General features: G+C 43.4%; 1 protein-coding gene across 1 annotated transcript in view; it reads left to right on the top strand.

Moving 5' to 3' along the window:
• The window catches only part of DCC (DCC netrin 1 receptor), a 366,068-nt gene that overhangs the window by 292,317 nt on the left and 52,820 nt on the right, over positions 1–20,931 (top strand). Inside the window, exons 16-20 of the mRNA XM_054809591.1 lie at positions 3,072–3,250; positions 7,408–7,546; positions 11,655–11,762; positions 14,431–14,625; positions 19,955–19,987. Of these exons, the coding sequence (XP_054665566.1) occupies positions 3,072–3,250; positions 7,408–7,546; positions 11,655–11,762; positions 14,431–14,625; positions 19,955–19,987 (654 nt within the window). The remainder of the gene's footprint in view (positions 1–3,071; positions 3,251–7,407; positions 7,547–11,654; positions 11,763–14,430; positions 14,626–19,954; positions 19,988–20,931) is intronic.

Here is a 20,931-nt window from a genome sequence, read left to right as displayed (position 1 = left end):
CACGGTCTTCCCGACTGCCCCGTGGTTTTTCTGCAGTCACTGGTGGGTGGGTGGGACTGACGAGGGGTTAAAAGAAGAGAATTCAAACCAAACCAAAAAAAAAAAAAAAGTGTTTTTCCTCCGGAGTGACACCATCATTTGGTGAAGTTTTTTTTCCTCGCGTTTCACCCATGGTGTTCAGAGCTGCCTGGAAGGGGAGCTGTGTCACTGAGAGCAAACCCGATCGCTGACGCTGGCTTGGGTGGACCACGAGGAATAAATCAACCAAATGGCACTTCTGTGGCTCTACAAGGAAAAACAGCTTTTATCCATATGGTTTTGTGAAGTATTCCCATAAGAAATCTTGGAAAGTCTGAAGGAAGGAAAAAAAAAAAAAAAGATTAATCACACAATGAAGGGCAACCGTAACAAGCTATATTAGATGTAATAAGTGTCAGGGAACTTCTGGTTCAAAATTATTAATCTTTCTTCTCGTTTGGAGTCTCCAGAGGTCATTCTTGCTGAGTATGTGTCTTGAAAAATCTTTTTCCAGTGAGTTTGCCTCAGGATCCATATATATATACTCTTATTTTTAAGGGTTTTTTTGTTCCCTGTCGATTCTATTTAAAAATTACCCGACTGACCTGTGGGATTTGATTTTATGTCTGTATATAACCTCTCCTAAATGAAATGATGTGAAAAAGGTAATTCAGGCTCTGTTTTGGTGGACTGACGTGATGATCATCTGCGAGAGGTCCACCTCGGTGCTTCTCTCTCATTGTTGAGACATCCGTACCCAGAGCTTCCCACCACCTCCCACCTACGGGATGCAGCCTCTGAAAGGAGCCGGTGGCTTTGAGGAACATCTCAAAAAAGGCTTTTAGCAAAACGGGAAAGCACGAGGACTGCGTTCCCCAAGTAGCGGCTGAGCTGATGCACCCTGAGCACCAAAAGAACCCCAAAAACTGTCTCTTTGTGTGTCTACTTAGCATATACGTCGACATACTTGGGCGTCTGTGTGCAAACTAAAGTTGCGTAACATGCAATATTCGCAAAACAACTCCAAAGAGAGCAAGAAACTGTGTTCTGTCAAGAGATTGCAATTTCTAAATGACAGATGGCCACGCGTAAGTAATAGCAAATGAAACTTTGCTGGGAAATGGAGGAAGAATTTAGGGACCTATTTTCAGCCACCGGTGGATTATAGACTTTTCCCTCTTCCTCAGGTCAGTGGTGACGTGTTTCAGAAACTGAATTATCTTGATTGATCGAGTCTGACCATTTATTTTGTTAAACCCAGCCTCTTTCAATAATCTTCTCTACAGCAGGACATCAGTCCTCAGTATGGGAGGGAAAGGAGAAAGGAAGTGCAGTATTTGCTAAAATATCAACTCAGCTCCAGTCACATCAACTTCCATCATTGGTTTGTAAAAAAAAAAAAAAAAACCCAAAAAACCCCAAGAGAAACAGGTATTGCTCACCTTCCAAAGTTGACAGCCAATTCTTTTGGAAAACTTCAGGAGAAGAAACTGTTGACTTTCAACTTGCAGAAGCGCGATTCAGTGGGATCGAGGGGAAAAAAAAAAAAAAAGGCAAAGATTCAGCTGCCCAACCCTCCCCGTTTTGAGTTTTGGATCACTGCAACAGCAACCAGGTTGCTTCATTTCCTTCAACGCTCATATTCAAACTTCTTAGGAAGCAGCTTTTGATGAAAGAAGCAACGCAAGAAGCAGGTTGAACCTAATCGCTTATCATACATTTTAAACATCCTGGTCTCTGTTTTTCCTTCCGAAGGCTGTGACCTCCCGAAGTTCTGAATAATGAATTACAAAACGGTAAGCCAAGAGTGATCAAAGAGTGTCAGGAGCTGGAACTGCACACGGAGCAGACAAACTGTAGCAACTGTCAGTGAGGAAATACTAGAGTCATTTGTGCTTTGATTAATTAATTAGCACATTATTTTGGGGGGGGGGGGAACCCCAAACAACCTTTTGGCATGCTCTTGCTGTACTTTACCTTTTGAAATTGTATTTAGAAAAATCACAACTGGTAAATAATGAGTCAGTAAGTATCGTTTTAAAAGATAGGCCAGAAGTTGCCTGGGTGCTTCAACAAGGACAGAGGTATTTACACCGAGTAGGAACTGTCTCTGGTTCCCACGTGAGTGCCATCACCGCGCAGCCCCACTGGGGAGGGACAGCAGCTATCTCGATAACTAAACCAGCCAGAATTTGCCTCTGAGGTTGCATAGCGCACCGCCGTGGCGTGCACATGGTGCTCAGCGTCTTGCTCCCCGAAGACTACCCGATCGCAGCCACATGGGAGAGGAACAGTGCTTGTTCCTCAAGGAGGAAGCCCACCTGAAGATAATCCACATCTCCACGCCTGGATGTGCACATTTATCATGCTGACACTGTTAAACCCACAACTGCAAGATCTTCAGCGGTGAAAACGTTACGTTGTGTTTTGCCTAGCAATTCCAGATGCAGAATGTGTTCCCTTCGAGAGCCAAAACCGATGAAAGAGCCCGAAGGAGGCTGCTGAGAGAGAAGCATAGGTAACTCCTACACATGCGAGCCTATGTCGTGTCTATAAATCAGTTTGGAAGATGACACGCTGTCCCCTTTGTAGGTGTTTCCAATAACGCATCAATGAAGTGATTCAATTTTTGAAGAAAATGTAGGTCACTGTAAGGAGAGGCACTGTGCATTGACTTCATCTCGTGTGAAGAAAACACAGCATACCTGGAAGTATTTAAACAAGTCGTGAAAAGTAGCGCTTAGCCACTGGTTAGTTTTGTTGTAGTGATGTAACTGAAATGTTGCCGATGCGTTCTCATTTTGCATTAATGCCTTTCTTTCTGTTCTCCTCATGTTCCTCCTCCTCATTAATGCCATGCATTTAACCCATTGTGATGTGTGCCCCTTGGTGGCTTGTTTGTGTTTCGGTTTGGTTTGGTTTGGTTTTTTTTTTCTGTTTAACTTACCTCTTCATTTATTTTGGAATGCTCATTTGGTGATGTATGGACCCAGACCCCATTGATCCATTAGAAGTTGATTTTTATCCTTTGCTTGATGATTTCCCTACCTCAGTCCCAGATATCTCCACCCCCATGCTCCCACCAGTAGGTGTCCAGGCTGTTGCACTTACGCATGATGCAGTGAGGGTCATCTGGGCAGACAACTCTGTCCCAAAGAACCAAAAGACTACGGAGGTTCGCTTCTACACGGTCCGATGGAGAACGAGCTATTCGACAAGTGCGAAGTACAAGGTGAAATTTTAACACGTTATGAATTTATGAGCTATTTCATCTGTTCGCATTTTATTTGCAAAGACTCCGAATTGGCTTTTATGAACTTCCCTCAGCCGAAGTTCCCATTTCGGTCAAAAGGAAACTTGCTTGAGTAAATACTGCTTCCTAGAAACCTATGTGTTTAGTTGGATGAAAATGCCATATTTTAATTCCACACGCCAGTTGTTGAGAGTTTCGATCTTTACTCGTTACCAATCAGATATAAATTAATCACAGGTTTGGTAGCACGGTAGTGTAGCGGGAGTAGGAAGAAATACCAGTTGCAAACCCACCCACACCGTATGGCAATTCCACCCACCTGCATTACGTATCCCCAAATTGCAAAAAAAAAATTGAAGCTTAGTTTAGGAGAAAACTCAAGTTGAGTGGATACGACAGCAGCGTGCTACTTTCTATAGGAGAATTTCTTTTCAAGTCCTAATGAAAGCGATACCAAAACCCGCGCGGTACGGCAAAGAGATACGGTGGGACAGGGAATGGGAAGGAACAAGCACAGCCTTTAGGCTTTTTTGTTTGCTTGAACGAGAAGCGATCTTTCCCCGCTATCGTCAGCTTGTGTATTGCATCTCATCTAACATCCACCTTCCCCGTGATGAGCATGTCCTTCCTCCCGTGCCCTACCATAATAGTTGTTTTCGCTTGCCTAAAGGATCGTATCGATCCATAGCGAGTTGTTTGCTATGGATGCATTTTTCTACCGCAAGTGGATGCCTCAGTTTTTACTGTTCTCTGTCCTAACGACAGCAGCCCCATGCAAGTCATTTTTACAAGGACTGCGGAACAGGCCGTGCTCTATCCACCACCGAGGGGCCTCCGAATAAAGCCTGAGTGAGGTGTCTGAATGTCGGTTGGCCTTTCTAAACCCCAGAGGATGGCTCTCTACCTCTTTCAGGCTTGGGGTACAGCTGTCCTACAGACTCTAATCTCGAGATCTTTCCCAGGTAGTTTTTGGAAGATGGGGGAATGACGGTGGAGAAGCTCTTGCCTTCAATCTCTTTTCTGATGGTGATTTTTCGGCTCCCCCCTTAACACATCTCCATCAGAATTTGGCTCGCTGGCGCTCGGCTGAGTCCACGTGCCGTCGCACACTCTCCGTTTCAGCTGCGTTACAGCCGATTTGCTTTCGCGTCAGCTGGGAGGAGACTCGGGTCAGCTGGCGTTTTGCTCCAAGTGCTGACCCACTGTAAAACTTTTCAATTACCGCACATCTTTACAAGGCACAAAAGTCCATACCTTGTTGTTACGTCTACTGCCATACTTGTGACCACCTCGGATGCCGACGTGATGATCTGTAATATTAGACCCAAATTTTATATTCTCATGCAGTTGTAAGAAGCTCGTAGGTAATTAAGGGTGCCAGAACGACGCATTGTAATGTTTTGAATGCCCTCCCTTGATCTGACTCCAGTTTAGAGATGGACTTCCACGCCCAACCAAATGAAGAGTATAGCACAGGGGGAAGCACAGCGAGTCCCAGTTTGCAGCTCTAGTGATGAAATCAAAGCTCCAGAAAAGACAGCAGTACGTTTTGCCAGTCGCAGTCAAGCGTAACTTCTTCTCGAGTTTCCCAATGCATTTCCTGAGCTGCACGCAGTGGAAGATGTCGGGTGACGAACAAAACCGATCAAAAATAGCCCCGTCGATCCGCCGTGCGGGTGTACGTCCTGCTTGGAAGGTGTCGAGCTCGTTGGCTTTCTGCTAAAACGAGCAGGTGGACATCTCTCACGGAGCCACCACGTAGGGCTCCAGGAGCCGGCTGAGGAGCAGGAGAGTGAAGAGGAGAGGGGTGAGAGGGAAATTATCCCATTTTGCCACCATCTCTGGTTTGGCCAGTCTGTGGGTTGCATGTAAAGAGCCGGTCTGATTCATTTATTCCGCTTCAATCACCCAGAAACAGTAAAAAAAAAAATCGTACAAGAGGCTCTGCTTAAAATAACCACATTGTTTTCAAGGAAACGAGATAAAACCTGTTATTTTTTGAAAACAGTGGGGAAAACTTCCATTTTCTTCCGAGGGATTTGGATCAGGACCCCAAATAGTTTCCAAGTCTTTTGAGATTTTCCCATTAAAATCTCCCGTTGCTTCAAAAACGTATATCAAATCTAATATAACGAAGGGTTCGGCCTTTCCCACTGAAGTTGGAAGTTTTTAACTTTACCTTTGCCCTGCCAGCTTTACTCTGTACAACCCGTCCCAAGCGGGCCCGGCGTGGCGTTACTAGAGGTACTTGCTACAGTTACACCCCCTTCACCTCAATGTGATAGTAACTTCAGGGCTGTTTGCGACTATTGGAATGCTAATATCTAATATGGAGCGAAACGGTCAAAGAAAAACACTCAGCTGGAGACAAATAACTTTCTTTTTACAAAAAACCGAACGTCTTTATGTTCTACTGAAGACTATTTTGTCCAGGAATAGGTTCAAACCCTGTTGTTTTTACCGTGTGCGTTTTTCCTGACCGTGTGTAATAGCCGAGCACTTCCATAGCGCTAGTTATCAGATTTAGTTACCCTCAGTCACGCTGAGGAGTATTTTATGCCCTAAATCATTTCATTTCTTCTAAAATCTTTTCTGGGGGAGACAATTATTATTCCCCTTTTTTAAATCCAGCTTTTAGGCAAAGAATAATTTGTATAAACTCTAGCAGGTAGATTTTTCCATCTTTGGCAAGTGGTTGAGTAGTTTATGAACACGTAGGTTGTAAGCGCTGTCTTTGCTTCAGTAAGACTTTTTATAGAGGGAGATTCAGTGCTGGAGCAAACCCCTAGTACAGATAAGTTGCAAACCTGCTAATTTCCAAGAACGAGGAATTTTAATTGAGTGTGAAGATGATAAAATCTGGTATTGCATTAAGTCTTCCTGTTAAATAGCATGCAAAACATCTGTCGGAGCGCTTCTGATAAAACAACGTACCACGTAGGCATATCCAGCCCATTCATTAATGTCTCTGCAAAGAAAATTTCTCCCCCCCCCCCCCAAATATTCCTGCTTTATTCTGTGACGTGCTGGCGACTCGATGGCTGATTTCTTTTTGAGTCGTCTGATGATTAGCAGCAGGACGGCGTTACCGACGCACGCCAGCGAGACGCCGCCTTGTGAACCGCTTCCCAGATGCGAGCAGTGAGTTAGTCTTGTGATGCAAGGTCCTACGTATGCTGTCCTTAGTAAACTTTATATCCATAGGTATATAAACAGGTAAAAAGTGCCCAGCGCCTTTAACTCACTGGCCTGTTAAGCTGTCGACGCTGGAGGATTGCACAGCAGGCTCTGTAGCTTGAAAAGCGTGGGAATTGATTTTATTCAGTTGTCACCAATTTGTCCCATCATTTTCTTCTCACTTGTCTCCTTTGATACTCGTGCCGTTTGGCTCAAATTGTTCCGTACTGCAGGCGGAGGTAAAAAGCTAAATCAGCTAAAAAATAAATGAACAATTTAATATTCACATCAACATCAATATGGTCAGTTGTTCATAACATATCACAGTGAGGCAGATCAATAACATGTTGCAAATATAATGTAATATATAAACATATTGCATTTAACCAAGCCGAAGTGTGGTTTCTGAATACAAAAATGCATCTTTATGCAGGGGTCCAGGGTCATATTGCGATCTCTATCGTACATATATGTTAACCCCAGGCACTGGGAAGCCTTAATCAGGAGCATTCTAGGGTAAAAATGCTTTCTGAGCCTCCGCTAAAAATCAGTAGATATTAAAAACTTCTTTTGTTGTTTTTTTTTTAAGAAGGAACCCATCAAAGAGGCTGGAAATGAGTGTTTAAGTTATGGAAATGTTCCTATTTTTTTTTCCTCATATGGGCAGAGATGAAGGACGTTGGGTTAGCTTCCAATTTCCATTTGAAAAAAATGCACAGCAAATGGCTTTGTCTGGGGAAAAGAGAAAGAGAAAGCATCACAATAATTTATTTAACTGCTTAAATTATAGGCAGCAAGTTTAGTATCATATTTGTCACGCTAAAAATACTCCTCTTAAGGTGCGCAGTAGCAATAGAGCTATTTTGCTTGAAAAAGGGATGCGTTGCAACTGTGTTTTGCTTGGCTACCAGCAAAAAAAGAGTGGCTTTAAAGACGTTCTCCGCTCCGTCTCTTTGCAGTCGGCAGACACGACCGCTCTGAGTCACACCGTGATAGGTCTGAAGCCAAACACCATGTACGAGTTCTCCGTCATGGTCACCAAAGGTCGGCGGTCCAGCACCTGGAGCATGACCGCGCACGCCACCACCTATGAAGCAGGTACGGCAAGAGCTGCTGGAAGGGCTTTCTTTGGGGCTTATTTATCAGCAAAAGCCTTCTTCAAGTGCATCCTAACTGCATAAACTGACAGCTTACGTACATAATTAACTGTATTTTTTCACTTTTTTTCATGGGTAGCAAAGCAGAGGAGTCATTCCACTGAGCTCTGATGTCGTTGCAAGAAGTTAGGAGATGGTAGTCCGCGTCTCTAATACTTTGCCCCATAATATAATGAGTATCTGTGACTTTTCATGCTAATAATTCAAAATAGTTGTCACTTCTCAAAGAAACTCAAGATCAGGAGAGAACAATTATTCTCTTATTAGCAGATAATACTTTTGCTCCTTTAAAATTTTGACTTAGGAAGTTCTAAGGTGGTTTTGTCTCAAGTTCATGACTTCCCATCTTATCCACTTAGTAAAAAGGACTCCATGACTGCTTCTGTCTCTTGACTCAAGGTCTTGACTCACAGCTCTGTTCATAATACTGTGCGGACACGTTCTTAGCTGTTTGCCGTGCACCGCGCTGGTGACCAATGCATCGGTCCGGCCAAGACCTACAGTCAGATTTACAGCGACTGAAACTGTGTGTGCAAAATCAGAGACAGAAACGGGGTGGGGGGGGGAAAAGTCAAGCGAGCAGTTTTGTCAGCTTGCACGTAATTTAGTGTAAAAATACAATTATCTACCCTGTGCAAAATGTTGACTTGTGCAAGTGGCCTGCTGACGGTTTGGTAAGGCGTTTTTTCCTATGCTGCGTGTTTTCATACAGCTCTACTTCGTTTCCAACGAGCAGCCGTAATAATATGCTTATAATAAACAAATACGCTTTGAAGGCTTAATTTAGCTGCTCTTCTAAAGCATTGGAGTGGTATTTTCCAAGCAGGAAGCTATGACCCAAAAGATACTTCAGATTCTGAAGAGGACTAAATGCAGTTTTGATAACAAGACTCCAGATACATCTTACATGTAACCCTAGTTCAGTGGGATAAAAATATTTGAAAAGGGATGGAGACGTAGTGATCTTTGCAGATAAGAGCGTCCTCTCCAAAACTTAATTGTTTCTTTCTCTTTTGTGTGCCTTCACTTAAACTGCAGTAGGGAAATAGTATGCCTGGGCTTTACTTCTGGTTATCACGTGGGCATTGGCGGCTGCACGTATCCTGATCCCTTTAAACAAGGGTAGGGTCTTCCATGAAATTTGCATTTCTTTGAGAATAAGCTATTGAGCCCCTCTTTTGAAACTCCCGAGTGGATTTGCTTTCAAATAACTCCGCTGAACTGCCGTATACCACAGAACTACGAGTTTTTCCACGTTCCGTGTGATTGCCTATATATCTTGCTGGAGTCCCTCGTCCGTAGATAAGAACGTCCGTGGTTTTGCTTAGCATATTTTTCTTCTTCGTCTGTCGGAGGCAGCAATCTGTACGTTTGGACGCCAGCGTGGTGTAGTACATGCTGTGTTTTCCTGAGGGTGACTACTGGCCTTGAAAGCACTCTAGGTGCCGTTACAAATCAGTTTCTACCAGCAGATACCAAATGAAGTCTGCTGGTAAATATTGATTTGTTGGTTGGTTTGTTGGGGTTTTTTTTAATGAAAACGGCAGTACACGCCGGTTAATTAGCAAAGGGAAAATAAGAGGGAATATATGTGTCCTTAGATTTTCCCATGTGATTGCAATGCAATTATCTGAGCTTGATGGAGCAGCTCTGTTAATTAAGGGCATCCTGCACCGCTGATCTTTATTGCCTATTTTGTACCCATTCCGCGTGTTGAATTTCCCATAATGATATTAAAGAACATACATATCAGCATCAATACAGAATTCACTGGAGATTACTACCGTGGCTAGGGCGAGTTGTTATGCCCATAATTCAAGAGCAACTCTCAGAGCCAACTTCCATCCCCAGATCTGCCTACACAAGTCTTACTGATCCGAGGGGTGTTAATGAGTGCTAAGGGAAACATCTCAAGCTTTGATTTGTCTCGTGCTATCTTATGTTCACAATCTGCTGAAAGCGGAGCTCAACTTCAGCCGCTCCGCGGGATTCACGTGGTAATCACCAGCATGGAAAGCCTGTGCTACAGCTTTACTAGTTTAACCTCAAGAAGACAGAAAGTCTGGTAAGGGAAAGGATTAGTTAAGGAAAACATGTCAAAAGGGTTAATATCAGAAACCAGAGAACAGTATTTAAGATAAGGATGCTGTTTGCAGACAGGCAGATGGATGCACTTTGGTGGAAATACAATCATTTCTCTGAAGCTGGAGAATGTTGCAGAATAGGCTTAGCAAAAGTAAAGAGAAGGAAGATTTTTCCTTTTCAAATCAAGTGTGATTGCTTTATGAAAAGGGTTCTATCTTGCAGTTCCCTGAACTAGCAAAGCAATCCAAGATGTTTCTTCTAGTACTTCAAACTCATGAGCCAGCCTCTCAAGCTAGCGAAGAGACCTCTCAAAGATCTGTGAGCTTGTGTTGTGGCCTCCCTACTTCAGGCTACGACAGATGCTTTCAGCGAGGAGCAGCTAATGCGACAAGACTACAGGGGAACCCTGGAGGTCCCACCGGTGCTAGATCTGATACCAGACTGAACGTGTTGTTCCAGCACATATAGCAAAGAGATAATCCACCACAGCTCTGCCGCAAAGAGCATCAGCCGGCGAGTAGGCACCCGCTTAGTAATACGACAGTGGTAAAGAACCTTTTGCTTTCTGTGTACAGATTTCTGGGTTCCTCTCTGGATCCCACTTTTGAAAAGATCGAGGTGATGCAAATACCACCAGACCATCTGCTCTGCGTTATTTCAAAGGGACAATTCCTTGTGACCTGAGCCTGTACGGCAGCTGGCTCTTCCCTTCCTTCTTGTTTGAGATCACTGAATGTTCATCACCCTCAAGATTTGTGTCTGCGCTTTAGATCGGGCTGGTTTAGCTCAGCGTGATCCAACAGGTTTTTCAAGCTTTACCTCATAAAGTGACTTTGGAGCAATTCTTTCAATATTCCAGAAAGTTTTTTAGTGGCCATATGGGTAGGACACAGATGATGGAATGCTCATACACTGTGTTCTCCCTGCTGTTACGCTATCTATGTGCTCTAAGTCATCAACAGCCTGGATCAAAACCAAGTAAAAGAACAATGAGCTCAGCGCCAATATATTACTCCTCTCTCTTTTTTGTAATAATTGCCCATTTTTCTTTTCTCCTCCACAGTCTTACGATATGATTTTAAAATATCTGAGACCCTGTGCAAGACCTCCTGGCCAGCAGTAGTAAAGCAGGGTGCAGAGCAGACACAGCAGGCTCAGAAATTCAACCTTCTGTCTTTAATGGAAATAGAAAAGCTAGGAATTTTCTATCATGCCTACAATGTCCAAAGCTGAGCATATATTTAATGAACATAGTGAGGTGGGTGTTGGTCTCTTCTCGCAAGTAACTAGCGAAAGGACAAGAGGAAATGGCTTCAAGTTGCATCAGGGGAGGTTTAGACTGGAGATTAGGAAGAACTTCTTCACTGAAAGAGTGGTCAGGCATTGGAACAGGCTGCCCAGAGAGGGGGTGGAGTCCCCATCCCTGGAGGTGTTCAAAAACCGTGTAGACGTGGCACTTGGGGACATGGTTTAGTAGGCATGGTGGTGCTGGGTTGACGGTTGGACTCGATGATCTCAGAGGTCTTTTCCAACCTTAAAGATTCTGTGATTCTATACACAATAATATTTGTTTAATACTGGTCCATACCTACAAATAGTTCCTAGTAGAGAAGCCACAGTATTATTACTGTTATGAAATGTGTGGGGTTCCCAGAGTATATTAGATGTCCTTGGATACCTCGGTGGTTGTTTAGCTGTAAGGACCAATACTAACGGTTGGAGGGTAAGAGCTATCCACCAAATCCTGACGTATCCACACGCAGTGTTTCGAACAATTGCCACTGCTAAACTCTCACTTCTAGACAAATCATACGTTACGGGTTTGAAATGCATCTAAGGACACTTCCATTTGGAAGGATCTAAGGAAGCGGTAACCTGCTGAGTAGTTCATGTTTGCTACGGTGTGTAAGGAATTCAAAAGAAGGTGAATAACTTCTGTTTTCAATTATTTTCATTATTTTCAGCCCCAACCTCTGCTCCCAAGGATTTGACAGTCATTACACGGGAGGGGAAGCCCCGGGCCGTCATTGTCAGCTGGCAGCCACCGTTGGAAGCCAATGGAAAAATTACTGGTAAACACTTACATTATTCTGTATTTTATTTTACTGTTCTGATCGTTTGCTGCTTTCATTCCCTATTTTCTGTGGAAACGTATCTGGTTTTTTTCTAGAATGCTATTTGATCTCGCGTTATTTTCTCTTACTTTTATCAGCCAACTTGGTCTAAGATTCAAGGCAACGTTAGGGATACTGCACGTTCTAGAACTCAGGGGATGTAAATCTTTTCTTTTTCAATTCTAAGAGCAGTAACATAACTTAAAAAATGCAGCACTCTAAGCAAAGGTTTTATGGTACGTGCTGCTCAACGATAATTAGAAATGACTAATAATAAGTACTGTGTTTGGCGATAATGCAATACATAATATACATAATGATAGGTTGCTCGGTGGAGCACATAGTGGGAGAATTTATTGGTAGATATTTAACTTTACAATAACAATTTAAGGCAATGATGATCAGGAAAAAAACCCTAATATTGACTGACAAGAACTGAACTTAATAGACGCTTCACAATGACAGATTTTATTTTCCAAAATATTGCATATAACCTTAGTGCCTAATTAAGAAATCCATTACAAACCTTTGATGTTAATTTAGTTTGAAAAATATAGTAGTTCTAGCTGAGATTCTGCATTTAAATGATCATTTTAGTCTGCTAATAGACATCTCAGAGGCATATAATTATTAGGAGAAATATTGTTCCTCTTCAAAACGGTGCGCATTATGGTCATGTCGCATAAACAATGGGGTTAGACCACTTCTACAACATATTTTCACGTGGGAGAAAGTGTGCGTATGTCCCCATTACTGCTAGTAATCCCAGCAACACGCCGCTGAAGCATTGAGAAATATAAATGTAAGAGGAAGACCGCTTCAGAACGACGTCGCGTGTGAGCCATTAGCAGTGAAGAGCGCTGGGTCAGATTTTAGCAGTTGGAACTCAGCGGGGCTTCGCCGGCATCAGATGAGCTGTTGTGAGTTACACCAGGAAAGTATCCCACTTTATATTACCAATAAAATAAGGATGTATTTCCATGTGGACATCGTCCGGCATTAACGATTCCTAGGTTAGACTTGCATAACTGCCTATAATTTCATTCCACATTATCATCAGCACTTTACAATCCGCGACCGTGTCCGAAAGGAGGATGTTTTGATGAAATGGCTGTTTACACTAACCCAATTTAGCCATTAGAGAGAAGAAATGATCCTTCTGATGGACAACACACCGAGATGAGTGCTAATGGTCCTGATTCCCCAGAGACTAAAAGACAAAAGAAGATAAAAGCTTTTCTGACTTCCAAGGCGTGAAATGACTCCGTGGTAGCAACTTTTATAGAGTTTTACCATCGGCAGCGGCATTCAGACCTGCGAGCGGACTGGGTCCCCTGACATCCGTGCACCAACTTCTTTCTTGCAGCTCTTGGTCAAAAAATGTCTCTCAGAGGGATTTTTTTTTACTGCATGTGTGGTCAAATGTTCCTTGGACATATCGAGCAGAGGAAACAACTCCTTGGGGAGAGTAGAAACGTCCCTACCAACCAAATCTACAACCAGAGCTCGCTCCTGCGGCTTCGCACTTAACGCCAGGCTTAGAGTGGGTTTTTTGCGTATGACTAATTTGCCAGGGAGTCTTTCAGGAAAAGAAATGAAGATATTTTCAAAGTTAGGCAGAGATTGGTGTTGCAGGATGTGGTAGACCTCTCAGCCTTGCTTACAGGCTTTTTTTCTTCTTCTTAAAATTTCATTTGCTGGCAAGGTAATTCCTGCAAACTATTATTGTTTCCCAGCACTGGTATTTCTACTCTCTAAGTTCTAAAACTTTCAAATTCTATTCAGTGCTAAGTAGTTACTGTAGTACTCTAAGTTAGCAAAATTCTGAGAATTTTTAATTCTACATTTAGTGAAGTGGGTGTTGGTCTTAGCGAGGTGGGTGTTGGTCTCTTCTCGCAAGTAACCAGCAAAAGGACAAGAGGAAATGGCTTCAAGTTGCGTCAAGGGAGGTTTAGATTGGAGATCAGGGAAAATGTCTTCACCAAAAGAGTGGTCAGGCATTGGAACAGGCTGCCCAGAGGGGTGGTGGAGTCCCCATCCCTGGGGGTGTTCAAAAACCGTGTAGACGTGGCACTTGGGGACATGGTTTAGTAGGCATGGTGGTGTTGGGTTGATGGTTGGACTCGATGATCTCAGAGGTCTTTTCCAACCTTAGATTCTACGGTTCTTTTCCCCAAAAAACTTTCCCCGATAGTTGCCTAGAAATATTGCATGGCTTCCAGTAAGCACCCAGTATCTGATGGGTGTCATTAGTGCCCGTTAGTTTTATTTCAGTTCTGAAACACTGAAGACTCATATCATTTGGTTTATGGCGGCTATCAGACGGGGTGCTGCACCTGAATTTGACAAATGGACTTGTGACAGGCTTTTAATGTGGGCTACCTATTTTTATATTTGTGAAACCTGTATTTCTTACAGTGAATACTGTAATTGTGGGTTTGTTCTAAAAATAGACAAATGCGTATTTTCATAACATTCCTTAAAGCTCTTTTGATTGGACACCTGCCATCCCTGCTTTTCCAAAGAAACTCCTGATTTTTAAGAAATCTGAATTTTATATATGTTTCGTAACAGAAGCATGGTAAAATTTGATTGCAGTACTAACTGAGAGACTGTGTTTATTCAGCTTACATCCTCTTCTATACTTTGGACAAGAATGCTCCAATTGATGACTGGATTATGGAGTCCATCAGCGGCGACCGGCTCACCCACCAAATCATGGACCTCAACCTGGACACCGTCTACTACTTCAGAATCCAAGCTCGCAACGCCAAGGGAGTGGGACCCCTCTCCGATCCTGTTTTCTTCCGGACACTGAAAGGTTTGGATCTGTGTCATCTGAATATTAGTGATACCTAGAATTTTCTAATGTCTCCGTGGGAGTTTTGCAATTAATTCCATGTCAGCCAGAAGAGATCCTACTACTTGAAACTCTTACTGAGAGATAAAAGCAAAATGCTACATGCAGTAGTTGACAAAAGTAAACCACATAATGAGGCAGTAACTATATTTTTAAATTCAATCAACTGAGGGAAAGCACTGACACCACCTAACTTTCTACCATCAATACTAAAGCTAATTGGATTTGACGGGATTTCTCCAGGGAGGTCCTTTGTCATTTTGGATCCTCCGGTGATGGTAGGAACCTGTAATGACTCACTCCTATCAACAGAGTAGGCATGCAAAATTCTGATTAAAAATCTCAGCAAATTGAGATGGCAATTTGACTTTGCATGGGGAAAGTTGTTCTAGATATTTTTCAGTACCTGTTATTAAGAAGCTAATTAATATCTGACCCCTCTCCTTTAGTGAGCAGTGAGAAGCAGCAGGAAAAACAGGGGCACTATTTTTATTTTTTTTTTGGCTGGTATTTCAGCACCAATGTGTTTATGAGAGCAAAAGACTGCACTTGTATCATACTCAATTTCAAATTAACATCGAGAGATACTCTTCTCTTCCCCGCTGCCTGTCTCTGTGAAGCCCTGACATGATCTACCCAGAAATTATTAGTTATGAAGATACAAGCAATATTACCGTGAGTGGGAAGCAGGCTGCTTGCCGCAGCTCCGCTCCTTCTATTTTAACTGTCAGTCATTCATTTGCACAAAGGTACGAAATTACTTTTAAGAAAGACGTGTAATTAATGAAAAACTCAAATTGACATAAACAGCGAACCTGTTCCAGGCAAAAAGCGTGACATCTGAGAGAGCACGTTATTGCTGTGTCTTCTCTAGAGCAAAATCCAGGGATTTGTGTATAGAAACAACGTCGTGGCAGAAGGTAATTGAAACTGGACGCGGGCTGGGCCTGAGAAGTCACGACTGGAGGGAAATTAGGGAAATTCAGACTCAAACCTGGGCCTGAGAGGAATTAACGTTCACACTCCAGCCTCTTTTTAATCAATGATAAGCGACTTCATTTAACGCGAGCTGTACAAAAGCCGAGCAAAACGGCTGCGGAGAAGGGGCGACGCGCCATCCCCGCACCGGTGCCTCATAGAGAGCTCGTATTTGAGTTTGTCTTGCGGCAAACCTTCACCTGAACGGCAAATTCCCTTTTTCTGCTGTCTCGGAGGGAGGGAGGGAGGGGAAACTCCGTTTTTGGCTGTTAAGGAAGGATTTCAATGAACGAGCCAGTGTCCTGGCAGAGAGCTCGCCCTTTTTCTTTCACTGACACCAGTGTCTTTCAACCACTGCGAGAGAAAAGCCTCGTACAACAGTTTTCATGAATTAGCAAGAGTCAGGGGAAAAAAAAAAAGAAAAAAAGGAAAAAAATTATATCAATTTGTTCTGAGCTTATCACTGCCTGCCCAGGTTTGCGGGACTTGTCCAAGTCATGTTTCACTTTGAATGAATTATTGGTAAGATCCTGATTATTCATTCTCCGCTGCCGTGAAACGTGAAGAGATAGAACTTTGCGGGTGCTTCATCTCTATCAAGAGGACGGTGCCAACTTAATTTCATGCTTACAAGTTGTGCCAAGCAGAAGGAGGCTATTAGACTGAGTTTAAAACGAGTCAAGGCATCAAAATATAATAACCGCAGACTAATGAGATATGAAAAGATATAGAGACCCAGATATCTAACTAAACCAAAAGATTAATGCACTTGATATCACCTACTTTGTAATGTTTACACAAAGTAGCATAAAACTCATTTGGGAAATGAATTCTAGATCAGACAGCATCAACAGATACCAAAAAGATGAATTTATACATTTGTTACATCTTGTAATAGCCTACAAGGAGTATGTCTAATACCCTGCCATGAATACTTAATGATATCCACCCTAAATATGTCATGTTCAATAATATTCAACTGGGGTTTTGACAAATCTATCCCTACATTTGAGGTGAAAAGACTTTCTGAAGTCTTGAGTGCGTCCTGAATTATGCAAAAATGTTGGTTTCCTGCCCTTAATGATTATTAACAGAAGACGTGTGTGTGCCATATGGTAATGCGCGCTCTGATGGCAAATCTCTGTCCTGATCAGAGGGAGTTTTAAACCACAAGGAACTAAAAAAGCGTCAAAGATCCGCTAAGTCACCCCCCCCCCCGTCTCGTTTCATATATTATAGCACATAAAACTCCTCCAAGGAAAGCAAGCTGTTACTTGTGTTGTAATTGCCGTGTGAGTATTTGTAGTGACTTTCCTCTACTAATGAAAACGTAGTGATCTGTGCGAAAGAGGTATGTTTAGTAGTAAATAACGCTACCACGGAGCAATGAGTTTATATTCTTCCACCTCAGCTCCAGTGATGATAATACACAGGCAAATGGGTAAATCCTTAGCTTGTGTAAATTGTCGTTACACGGTGAACCTCAATCAATCTAGGACGGTTTACATCAGTTGAGGATCTGCTTTTTTTGTGTGCTTTGGCTGGTTAAATTTATCACTTGAAGCATGAAGAATCTGATACACGCTTTCTTAGGGACCTGGAATAGAAGGATAAAATGCGATTAACCATCCCACTTCTTTTTTTGTTATATAATTGGGGCCAAAATTTGAGGTCGTTACTAGGATTTTTCTTACTCCGTACTGAGTCTGGATGACTATAGTAAATATTACTTATACATACATACGTATATATGGAAGAGAAGCAGGGAATGCCCAAACAGTACGGGCATTTTGCAGCCTTTCGCGGGGTATTGTCATGGATTTCCCCTGAAGTTAAATTCCAACTCTCGATGTTACCTTACTTTTATGGCATATAAATTTTCAGAAACTCGTTAGGTCGCAGAAGTAAACGCGTCGTCTGAAATTTATTTGCAACTGCCCGATGAAGCGTGACAACTGAAGAGTGAATGAGTGAAGCGGTGACAGACAGGAAGGAGGATTTCCTTGATCTTTTCAATAACTTGGCAGTGATTTTTTTTCTCCCCCCCCCAATCTATTACAGAAACAAGCAAATCTCAGAACTGCCATTATTAAATGTGCTTATGCTTTCTTCTGCTCAACCGTACCTATTCTGGATTTCAGCCAGCATTTACAAACAGACCTTCTTCACCATCAGGGTGCTGAGGCCCTGGCACAGGGTGCCCAGAGAAGCTGTGGCTGCCCCTGGCTCCCTGGCAGTGGTCAAGGCCAGGTTGGATGGGGCTTTGGGCACCCTGGGCTAGTGGAGGGGGTCCCTGCCCATGGCAGGGGGTGGGACTAGATGATCTTTAAGGTCCCTTCCAACCCAAACTATTCTAGGATTCTATGAGTCTTTGTGTCCTGAACTCCTTTAATTACAGAAAATTAGAGAGTAGTATTCTGCTTATCGGAATCACACGAAACATTCCGTCAATACGTATAAACTGGAGAAAAAAAGTTGCCTGTTGATGCACCGATAGACATAACATCAAGCATGAATAAAACACTGGATTAGATGTGTTTTTCAAGGGATGAGTGGAAAGGGGGAGAGAGAGGGAGGACGAGGTCGTGGGCTGAGCTTCAATACACTCTCAGATATCCCCATCGTGCTACGCTCAGCAAGGAAAACTGTCTTCATGGGCTTTCTACAGGCCGCCAGCTTAAAAGTTGCCACTGCACGCCATTTCCAAAAGAGCCCCGAAACCGCGGAGGATGCCGATCCCCCCTCTTGACCCCCCCCTTTGGCAGGGATGGTGTGGGGCAGCATTTCTAGCACTGCAGTGCCCTCTAATGCTGCCTTGGCGGCGTGGTTCAGCAACGCAGCCCGGTTCATAACCGGCACCAAACGCGAACCCCCGCTCCCCGCCGGGAGCAGATATCGCCCACCCGGGCTGCGACGTTTCGTGGCGCTGGAGACGTCACGGGTTTCGCCTCCTCCGGAGCCCGGAGAAGGCAGCAAACGCCAAGCGGTGCCAGGGCAGCGTCTTAGGGGCATCGGCGCTCGGACGGAGGGAACCGCAGTCAGGAGCACGGTGTCGTGATATCGTGAATGTGTTTGTCCTAAGGGAAAGGTGATAACCCGGGTATGGCTCAGCGGGGAAGGCTCACGGTTTTCTAGAAAGTTTGAGGCAATAGGTTTCATGTACCCCTCTTTTTTCTCTGCATCCAGGCGAAAACAAATCTGAGAGGGAACAAAAAAAAAAAAAAATGAACTGAGGGTTCGGGGGTTATCGAAGGAGCCGTTCCCCCTCTGCCGCAGGCGCCGAGCCCCGAGACATGTCTGTAAACGTGAATTACTGCTGGTTCAGTGCCTCCGTTTGTTCCTAGCACGATGCCATGATCCGGAGGAGGTTTTGTAGTGATTTTAGCAGCCAGGGGAGCAGCATGCTCTGCACCTGCAGGCAGTGGTTATTTGACTTCCAGATTCATGTGCCAAATCACTTCTTTTTCCCCCAATTTCCTGTCCTTAAGATTCTTGCATAATTTATTAAGCAGAGGACTGGTTAATGCTCCACAATGGTAGCTACTTATGAATCCGAGGAAAGTTTAATTCCCTCAGCCGTATCATAAATAGTCAGAAGTTGTAGCTGTGCAGGAAAGCTTTTAATATATCTGTTGAATTTTGAAGTCTTGTCTGGTGCACTTCAGATCACGCTATCTTTTATGGTTATTATGCAAAAACATGTAAATAGTTTAAAACCCCTTTGTAAAAAGCTGAAACAATGATAATATAAGTCAGCCTGAGCTTTCAACTTGCAGGTGATTTGACTGTAATTATTCAAAGAAGCAGTGTCTCTCTTTCTCGTTCCCTTCTTGCTTAATTAAACTCCCCAGATGATATTGAAAAAGAACAAGAGAGTGAAAAAAAAATGCTGCGGTAATGGTTTCGCATCGGGAAGAACTTGGTGAAAATATCCGATATAAGGCATGGTTCAACCTGTGTTCCGAGTTTGAGGAGCGTCTGGACGATGCTCTTGGCCGTATGGTTTAGTTTTAGGTAGTCCTGCGAGGAGCGGGGAGTTGGACTCGATGATCCTTACGTGTCCCTTCCAACTCGAGATACGCTGTGATTCTATGATTCTGTGTTTGTCCTCTCGGTTCTCCAGGATCTCTCTGAAAAAAAAAAAAAAAAAAAAGGAATGGTAAAACTCACCCTGTCCGTCTGCACCACCCGCCCCCTGGGGCGGGCCGGCAGCACCGCGCTGCGCCAAGCTGCTAACGCAATAGTTGATGTCATGTGTCGTCTTGGTGCGAGGAGCTGTCGGCATCTAATGACATTGTCTCTTTTCTTGCAGTCGAACACCCTGACAAAATGGCTAACGACCAAGGTACGGTGCCCTCAATCTGTCGCCTTTTCTGCCGGAGCCTTGGGGGGGGGGGGAGAAAGCGCCGGGGAGGGGGCCGCGCTCTTCACCTGGGCTGCACACCTGATGAGGCAGACGCTGGCGTGATAATTAATCTTGTTAATGAAGTTCTGCTCGGCTGAGGCTGCTGCTTTGATGGGGAAGATGTAAATTTTCGGGAGAGGAAATTGTTTTGTCTCTTTTCTGAAGGACCAATTAAAATGTCAAGCTTCTTTGTATGAAATAAATTTTTAGCCTCTCTGCTGCACTTCTGAATAATTCACATTAAGTATAATTAAGCTCAGCATAATTTCCAGGCTCCTCTTGCACCCTTTTGTGGGTTATAGATGAAAGTTCAAAAGCCTCACAGTAAGAAATCATAAATAATCTTTTCTCTCAAACCAGCAGCTCCTGTTTAATAATAGCAAAGTTTAGTCAACTTTTCAAGGCATTATCATTACATTTTCCAAATACAAATATATGTCTGATTAGTCAGAGTTCCTCCGCTCCTCTCTCAACTACTTGTGAAGTCTGTTGCTAGGATATTTTTTTTCCTTTTTTTTTTTTTCCTTTAGACCTATTCATTCCTGCATATTTCTTTCAATTACAGCAAGAGCGTTGTACATTAATGTGACATCTGCCCAAGGAAACAGTCACGGTGACATTTGGAACACTCAGACCTGATCTCGGGAGGTTTATTTGGATTTGAACTCTCTCGTCACACTAGTTTAAAAGGCAAAAAGCGAGGTGTAAACCTCAAATCCCTGGCCTCTCCTAACAGCTACTGTCTTAGCCCAATTTAGTGAGTTAACCTGCAGTAGATCATTCCTAGGGAAGGCAAGAAAGCATTATTTAGAAGATCAAAGTCAACTTTAGGCCCTTTCATAGGTTTTACTGCAACCTGGAGCATCCCTGGAGGTTACGCAGAG

This window comes from Grus americana, chromosome Z, assembly GCF_028858705.1.
Source record: "Grus americana isolate bGruAme1 chromosome Z, bGruAme1.mat, whole genome shotgun sequence".
In the NCBI taxonomy this organism is placed as follows: Eukaryota; Metazoa; Chordata; class Aves; order Gruiformes; family Gruidae; genus Grus; species Grus americana.
Note: the sequence above shows the minus strand (reverse complement) of the source record. Positions and strands in the feature narration are given on the sequence as shown.